The sequence below is a fragment of the Malus domestica genome, chromosome 16, assembly GCF_042453785.1.
Source record: "Malus domestica chromosome 16, GDT2T_hap1".
NCBI lineage: Eukaryota > Viridiplantae > Streptophyta > Magnoliopsida > Rosales > Rosaceae > Malus > Malus domestica.
Genome location: NC_091676.1, coordinates 18,636,584 through 18,646,260, shown reverse-complemented (window position 1 = coordinate 18,646,260; position 9,677 = coordinate 18,636,584). Strand labels below are relative to the sequence as shown.

The window sequence follows — 9,677 nt, the reverse complement described above, 5'->3', positions numbered from 1 at the left end:
TTGATTAAAAATTGAAAATGAATAAAATTTTAATCAATAGAGTAGCAAAAAGAAGGATGTGAACCTAATTTCTCATTTAAAAAAAAATTTAATTAGAGATATGTTAGGATTACATGTAGGTGAGGTTTTGAAAAAAAAAACAGTAATATTTGGTTGTGTGAAATTACATTTCTGCCCTATATTTCTTATTCAAATTATGTTTTAATTAGAGAGTTAAATTGGTAATTTCATAGGATTTTGGTTAAAATGAGTGTTTTATTAATTAGTAGAAATAATTTTATCATGAATTATATATATATAATTTAAAATATAAAAAATAATAATTTAATTTGACATTCTGAATAGAGAGCAAAACTTTAAAATATGTCAAAGTTCAATTCTCTTCACTTGTAATGAGTGGACTTAGGTTAAATTCTCGCCAAATCTACCGGTTGAGCTCGCCAAATTCACTTGTTAACCCATTATGACGCTTAACTCATTCTTTGATAAATGATATCATTTGTTAAAAAAAGAAAAAAACAACCTCGACCGGTAGATGCCACAACTCAACCGGCAGGCTCATTGATGTGTCGTCTTCCTGCAAGGCCTGGCAATTCCTGACACGACCTGATAACCCGACACGACACGACACGAAATTAACAGGTGTTCGGGTCGACACGATAACGAATCGGGTGTTATCGGGTAACTCGATAAGCACCTGTTAAGATAATGGGTTGGTTCGGGTATACACGTGGATAACACGATACACGATAAGCAGAATATTAATTTAATAATTTTATAACCCTAAAAAATACTATAATAGTTATATATATTAATTTAACAATTTTATACCCCTAAAAAGTTTAAAACTATAATAATTATATATATATATATATTAAACTAACTATAATAATTATATATACTATAATAATTATACCCCCAAAATATTAACTATAATAATTATATATATATATATAGATATATATTAAGTTTTAAATTAAATTTTATACCCCTAAAAACTATAATAATTATACGTACAAAATAAATAAATTTAAATCTACATAATAAATATATATATATACATATATATATATGTATATATATACACCATTGAACTTGATGGGATACACGAAACTAATTTCAACGATCCAACCATTAAATTTGCTTGTATATGCTTCGAGATCGCATCAGCAAAAAATCACAAAAACCAAACATTCAAAGATCAAGTAACGGGACAAAACTTTTCGACGGTTTTAAAGCAAAAAATCACGATTTAACGGTTATTTTAACTCCAATTTTGATGATTTTTTACAATTACACTCGTTCACCCTATATGAATACAATGAATGAATTTGATCGTCAATTTAAAATATTTACACAAGTGGATACCACAAAATCTTATGTTATACTTAATGAAAGTATAAATAAACTCTAAGTGTTAGTGCATCTAACGTTTTGATGGGATACGAATTTTATGGAACTAATTTTAACGATCCAACCGTCAAACTTGTTTGTATATACTTTGAGATCGCATACGCCAAAAATCACAAAAAACAAACATTCAGAGATCAAGAAATTAGACAAAACTTTTCGACGGTTATGAAACAAAAAATCACTATTTAACGGTTATTTTAACTCCAATTTTGATGATTTTTTATGGCTACACTCGTTGACCCTATATGAATACAATGAATGAATTCGATTTTCAATTTAAAATACCACAAAATCTTATGTTATACTTCATGAAAGTATAAATAAACTCTAAGTGTTAGTGAATCTATCGTTTTAATGGGATACTAATTCTATGAAACTAATTTCAACGATCCAACCGTCAAACTTGTTTATATATGCTTCGAGATCGCATACGCCAAAAATCACAAAAAAGAAACATTCAGAGATCAAGTAATGATACAAAACTTTTCGACGGTTATAAAACAAAAAATCACGATTTAACGGTTATTTTAACTCCGATTTTGATGATTTTTTACAACTACACTCCTTGACCCTATACAAATACAATGAATGAATTTGATCGTCAATTTAAAATATTTACACAAGTGGATACCACAAAATCTTATGTTATACTTAATGAAAGTATAAATAAACTCTAAGTGTTAGTGCATCTATTGTTTTGATGGGATACGAATTTTATGGAACTAATTTTAACGATCCAACCATCAAACTTGTTTGTATATGCTTTGAGATCGCATACGCCAAAAATCACAAAAAACAAACATTCAGAGATCAAGAAATTAGACAAAACTTTTCGACGGTTATAAAACAAAAAATCACTATTTAACGGTTATTTTAACTCCAATTTTGATGATTTTTTACGGCTACACTCGTTGACCCTATATGAATACAATGAATGAATTCGATTTTCAATTTAAAATACCACAAAATCTTATGTTATATTTAATGAAAGTATAAATAAACTCTAAGTGTTAGTGAATCTATCGTTTTAATGGGATACGAATTCTATGAAACTAATTTCAACGATCCAACCGTCAAACTTGTTTATATATGCTTCGAGATCGCATACGCCAAAAATCACAAAAAAGAAACATTCAGGGATCAAGTAATGAGACAAAACTTTTCGACGGTTATAAAACAAAAAATCACGATTTAACGGTTATTTTAACTCCGATTTTGATGATTTTTTACAACTACACTCCTTGACCCTATACAAATACAATGAATGAATTTGATCGTCAATTTAAAATATTTACACAAGTGGATACCACAAAATCTTATGTTATACTTAATGAAAGTATAAATAAACTCTAAGTGTTAGTGCATCTATCGTTTTGATGGGATACGAATTTTATGGAACTAATTTTAACGATCCAACCGTCAAACTTGTTTGTATATGCTTTGAGATCGCATACGCCAAAAATCACAAAAAACAAACATTCAGAGATCAAGAAATTAGACAAAACTTTTCGACGGTTATAAAACAAAAAATCACTATTTAACGGTTATTTTAACTCCAATTTTGATGATTTTTTACGGCTACACTCGTTGACCCTATATGAATACAATGAATGAATTCGATTTTCAATTTAAAATACCACAAAATCTTATGTTATATTTAATGAAAGTATAAATAAACTCTAAGTGTTAGTGAATCTATCGTTTTAATGGGATACGAATTCTATGAAACTAATTTCAACGATCCAACCGTCAAACTTGTTTATATATGCTTCGAGATCGCATACGCCAAAAATCACAAAAAAGAAACATTCAGGGATCAAGTAATGAGACAAAACTTTTCGACGGTTATAAAACAAAAAATCACGATTTAACGGTTATTTTAACTCCGATTTTGATGATTTTTTACAACTACACTCCTTGACCCTATAAAAATACAATGAATGAATTTGATCGTCAATTTAAAATATTTACACAAGTGGATACCACAAAATCTTATGTTATACTTAATGAAAGTATAAATAAACTCTAAGTGTTAGTAAATCTATCGTTTTGATGGAATACGAATTCTATGAAACTAATTTTAACGATCCAACCGTCAAACTTGTTTGTATATGCTTTGAGATCGCATACGCCAAAAATCACAAAAAACAAACATTTAGAGATCAAGTAATGAGACAAAACGTTTCGACGGTTATAAAACAAAAAATGACGATTTAACGGTTATTTTAACTCCGATTTTGATGATTTTTTACAGCTACACTCCTTGACCCTATACGAATACAATGAATGAATTTGATCGTCAATTTAAACGATCCAACCGTCAAACTTGTTTGTATATGCTTCAATTTAAAATATTTACACTAGTGGATATATGTTATACTTAATGAAAGTATAAATAAACTCTAAGTGTTAGTGAATCTATCGTTTTGATGGGATACGAATTCTATGCAACTAATTTCAACGATCCAATCGTCAAACTTGTTTGTATATGCTTCGAGATCACATATGCCAAAAATCACAAAAAATAAACATTCAGAAATCAAGTAATGAGACAACTTTTCGACGGTTATAAAACAAAAAATCACGATTTAACGGTTATTTTAACTCCGATTTTAATGATTTTTTACAACTACACTCCTTGACCCTATATGAATACAATGAATGAATTCAATTTTCAATTAAAAATATTACACTAGTGGATACCACAAAATCTTATGTTATACTTAATGAAAGTATAAATAAACTCTAAGTATTAGTGAATATCGTTTTGATGGGACACGAATTCTATTAAACTAATTTCAACAATGCAACCGTCAAACTTGTTTGTATATGCTTCGAGATCACATATGCCAAAATTCACAAAAAGCAAACATTTAGAGATCAAGTAACGAGACAAAACTTTTCGACGACTATAAAACAAAAAATCATGATTTAATGATTATTTTAACTCCGATTTTGATGATTTTTTACAATTACACTCCCTGACCCTATACGAATACAATGAATGAATTTGATCGTCAATTTAAACGATCCAACCGTCAAACTTGTTTGTATATGCTTCGAGATCACAATCAGCAAACTTGTTTTTTTATAAAGCTCTTATTTTCGAGTGTAGATGTAGTACTTAAATGACAAATATGTTTTAATGTTTTGATGTAATATTTATGTGGTAATGTGTGGTATGTGCAAATTTAAGAAAATTTATATTTTTCTTCACGGGTCATAACGGGTCGGGTCACTTTACCCGTAACAGGTATGACACGACACGACCTATTAAGATAACATGTGTTACAAGAAAATGACACAAACACGACAAATACGATCCGTTTGCAAGCACCTATAAGCACCCAATCTCTCAAGGGACAAAACAATATCTCCCCCTGGACACTCCCCAATACTGAAAACTGAAAAGCGTCATAAAAATCAGCAATCTTATCCTCTAATTTTCGCATGGCCCCTCAACCTCCTTAACCTTCCCTCTCCCACTCTCCCTTTCGCACGTGTCCCCACCTCCCGATAAATCCGCATGCGAGAAAATCCACACGCCAAACGAATCACGTACGAAAACACAACTCACACCCAGCTCAGCCTCCATCAACGGTCCTGATCTTGCCACGTCATGTTACCGTACCGTCTAACAACGGCCTGAAACTCCCGTTCTCTCTCTCTAGAATTTTTCTTCCTTGTTTCCCCAATTCTAATCGGATACAGAGAGAGAGTAGGGAGAGAGGGAGAGAGAAAGGGATTGGATAACCGAACACCGATGTGATTCCGTTTTCTTGAGCGCCCATTTTCTCGGGAGAGTAATACTTTCTCGGAAAATCTCGGTTTTAGGCAGGATGGAGGAAATGTTGTCCGCTCTGTTGGAGTTCTTCGTAAAACCCTCGATAACCGAAACATTCATTGACATATTGCTTTGCGCAGTCCCGATATGGCTGGCCGTCATGATTGGCCTGGTGATCGGCTGGTCATGGCGGCCCAGGTGGACCGGTCTCCTGTACCTCGGCCTTCGGAGCAAGTTCCGGTTCCTCTGGACCGCGCCGCCGGGGTTCGGCGCTCGCCGCCTCTGGCTCGCTTTTACCGCGCTCTCCGCTTTCTCCCTTTGCCGCACGATTTGGTCCAATTTCAAGGGAAAAGGGAAAGTAGCGCCGCCGTCTGCTGGGGACTCGGCCGCTTCCGGTTCGGCTGCCACGGCTGGGAGCGACACCGACATTGTTGGGTGAGTTTCTAGCTGTATCAGCTTCTATTAGTAAAATTCTGCTTTTTTTATTTTTTTATTATATATATATATTAGAATTGTGTTAGGGTTTGTCACCGATTGAATTCACATAATGTTTTCGTTTGAATTTCGACGTTTTCGGATTCTTTTGTCAGTGAATTTAATATTTGATTGGAATGTGCAACATTTTAAAAATGTAATTCATGTTTTTCTGGCGGACTGAAAAGATTATGAGTTAAATAGGACCTGAATTTCTTTTCAATATTCTTGCGGAAGATGTAAACTTATCTATTAGAATCTAATAAAATCTATCATTTGACAAAAAAAAAAAAGACAAAAAAAAAAAAATGAATATGAGTTACATTGAAGGGCTTTCAGAATGCTGAAATATGGATGAACCCACAGTTAAGTGACTTCCATATTTGTAGCAGAGACAAAAGAAGCCATACATATGGCTTACCGATAAAGGCTAGCTCTTGGAGTTTAGTGCAACCGCTGGATTTTGAATGCGTTTTTTGGTTTTACTTCTACGAAATTGCTGTTTGGAATAGGAATTATTGCCTATTATAAAGTTGGCGTCTTGATTGTGGTGACATTATGACGTTGGCATCAATTGCATGCGCTCTTCTTGAATCGGAGTTTTCGTTCCTGCACAGCCTAGATTGTTTCCGTTCGATGATGGAATTTTGCCAACCTTTGAAAACATATTTAGTTACTAATAAAAGTGGATGTTGTGGAGAAATGCTTCCTTTCTTTTTGGGTTGGAGAGTTATTCATGTTACCCTTTAATTCACTTGGGAAACAAGAAAGAGCTGCATTTTTGTGTAGGCACCTGAAATCAAAAAATTAATCTGTTTAATAGTAATATGTTGCAATCCTTATAATTTTACCTTTTTTTATTGTGTCTTGTTCTTGCCTTGAAAAACTGTTCTTATTCACTTTCTCAGACCCATTGCTAAAGGTGCCGAGAGACTGCAGGATGTTGTCACAGAAACTGATTTGGAGCACCTAGTGAATTTAATTGGAGGGAGAGATGGAGAGATGGAATGGCAAAGCCTGATGGAGAGGTCGACTCCAAGCATGGCATACAAAGCATGGCGCCATGATCCTGAGGTAGATGCTGACCTTGACTTTTTCTACTCTTTAACATCTTAAGTTTGTGCTTCATCTGCTGAAAACATACGTCTGAAAACTGTTGATTTATCTATCAAGAAATTGTTAATGGTAGGGAATAGGGATGCCTATTTTTTACCTGCTGCTTTCATTGACATACGTTTCTTGTGATCCTCAATTGACATCTATATCAACGTCATGTATGATATTCTTTTAGCCAATCTTGTTGCATAATGACATATTTTATTCCTTTTTCCATATTATCTCAAATGTGGTTTTCAGTTCCAAAATGCCCTAAGGGTTTGCCGCTAAAAATCCTCACTTATTGCAGAATAAAATGATTCATATAGCTATTGCAGTTACCCTGATTCTTGTTTTAGCACTTCAAAATATCAAATTTTTAGTACCATATATAGTATTCTAGTAACTGATAGTGGTTTTGCTTACCAGACAGGTCCCACTGTGTACTGTAGTAGAACTGTCTTTGAGGATGCAACACCAGAGTTGGTTAGAGATTTCTTTTGGGATGATGAGTTTCGACCTAAATGGGATCCGATGCTCACATACTTTAAGATATTAGAGGAATGCCCTCAGACTGGAACTATGATTGTTCACTGGATTAAAAAGGTCAGTGAAAGAAAGGATTTGCTCGATTGTGTTGATTCTGCATTTTCATTGTATCTCTTTCTAGTTGAAAATATGAATGACTGCTTCCCACTTTGTTCCTCTGCTGTGCAGTTCCCCTTTTTCTGCAGTGATCGAGAATATTTAATTGGTCGAAGAATATGGGTGGCTGGAAAAACTTATTATTGTGTGACAAAGGTACTTGTTGAAGCCTCTCCTCGTTGATGCTTGTATTGTAGCTCTCTCCTCGTTGATGCTTGTATTGTAGCTCTCTTTCCGCAATTATTTATTTTACTTTCTTTGTGAAGAGGACATTGTGGCAATTCCATATTTTTCACTTTAGAGAAATAGGCTGGAGTCTGTTTCGGTTGAGTCAGACGCAGAATAGAACTGAGATGGGTGGGTTGAATCTAATTGATCATCAGAAAAGCTGAACCAACATAACTGAAAAGAAAATAATTTGATTTGGTTGGTGTTGCATTGTTGAAGGAACACAAAAATGTGTCAGGGGTTCAGATTTAAGAGGTAAAGAACATAACAAAACCGTGAAATCTAAAGTCAAGAAATGTTTTCGTCTAGCATCTCTCCCTATGCCGTGAATTTGAATTCTTTCCATGGTTTGAGCATCATATCTTTCTTTCACAGTGCGGATAAAAAAAAAATGATTATGTTGGTATTCATATATACTCTGGGTCTTACTGTATGAGCTACAATATTGCAGGGTGTTCCATATCCAGGCTTGCCTAAGTGTGACAAGCCCAGACGTGTGGAACATTATTTTTCTAGTTGGATAATCAAGGCTGGTAAGAATTTAATGAGAAATCTGATTTTGCAACAATAAGTTGACCAATCTTGGTGACAATGTAACGGTGAATACTCATTTGCTGAATTGGAAAACAAATGCAGTGGAGTCGCAGAAAGGAGATGGACAGTTATCTGCATGTGAGGTTACCCTCGTACACTACGAAGACATGGGCATCCCCAAAGATGTGGCAAAGTTGGGTGTCCGTCATGGGATGTGGTGCACTGTGAAGAAATTACACTCCGGTATGAGAGCATACCAGAATGCGAGGAAATCAGAGGCTGCTCTATCTCAAAGTGCCCAGATGGCCAAAATCACCACCAAGGTATCCTCCGATGGAAGCATGAATCATTTGGAGCCGTCACCTGGTGAAGAAGAAAAAGGTCAAATCCCAAACAATAAAAGACCAAATGAAAACGGCATTGATTGGAAATGGATAGTTATAGGTGGATCTGTGGCTCTGGTTTGTGGACTTCACACAGGTGTAATAGGGAAAGGGTTGTTACTTGGAGCAGGGCAGAGATTCGCTCGAAAGAGATGACAGTACCGTGCGAAGACTTAATCTAGCCGATCACAGACGTAGTCTATCTGTTTCTGTATTCTTGAATTTTTGTTCACATCGACCCATTAATTGTTACAAATTATGATAACCATAGGGTAAATTTTTGTATTGGCTTCAAGTTGATCAACATCATGTCTATGTACTTTTATGTTCCGTAATCTTATTTCCTTGTCGACGTACCTTATGAGCTGAGAAAAATTATATCAGTGAAGTAAAGCACCTTAATGGCTTTGCGGATCCAATTTGTGTGCCTTTTTCAGCACAAATGAGTGTATATGATAAGGAGTTTGTCTCTGGGTGACTAGCCCACCAAATATAGGTGCTCTAGGTCGGCTTCAAGCTGTAAGGACAAAGATACTCGGGTGATGAGCTCTAAATGATACTCGTGAGTAACATATCATAGGACACTCTACTTGCGCTCAGATCATAGAACACTCTATTTGCCAAGAAAGCTAATGAAGTGACATTTTTTAACCAAATGAGACTTGCGATGGATAACCAGTTGAGAGAGGAGAAAATGTTGTTTAACTAAACTGAAGAAATTCCTAACTTGAGCTGATTCTATGACTCCAGTAATGTTTAACTGAACTAAATTTGTGTCGATTGTCAACCGAGTGATATTTAACTGAACTGAATTTGTGTTGACGGGTTAGTGAAGAATTAGTTTTCTCAAGAGTATGAAAGAATTTCTTGTAGGGCGTTTATTTGTGTGTCGAGTTAAATGTCCCTGTTCATTGTCTGCAACTTTGTATTTATAGGGACATGCATGCTTGGCGCGGCTCCATTATCCTTGACGTGGCTTGATACTTGCATGTTCAAATTGATCCAATCAGCCCATGTTTAATTAGGTCAGGTCAAAGTGCATGGCAGGAATTTAAGTTATTAACACGCAATTATCCAACCAATTCAATTACATGAGATTGCACGAAAAATCACCCATTTTT

General features: G+C 34.6%; 1 protein-coding gene across 1 annotated transcript; it reads left to right on the top strand.

Annotated features, from left to right (window-relative positions):
* Positions 1-4,915: 4,915 nt before the first annotated feature.
* On the top strand, positions 4,916-8,912 carry LOC103425717 (uncharacterized). The gene is made up of 6 exons (XM_008363808.4): positions 4,916-5,632; positions 6,580-6,745; positions 7,196-7,372; positions 7,484-7,567; positions 8,091-8,172; positions 8,276-8,912. Exons 1-6 carry the CDS (start codon positions 5,253-5,255, stop codon positions 8,710-8,712), a joined length of 1,326 nt encoding a protein of 441 aa, XP_008362030.3. The 5' UTR covers positions 4,916-5,252; the 3' UTR covers positions 8,713-8,912.
* Positions 8,913-9,677: the final 765 nt, after the last annotated feature.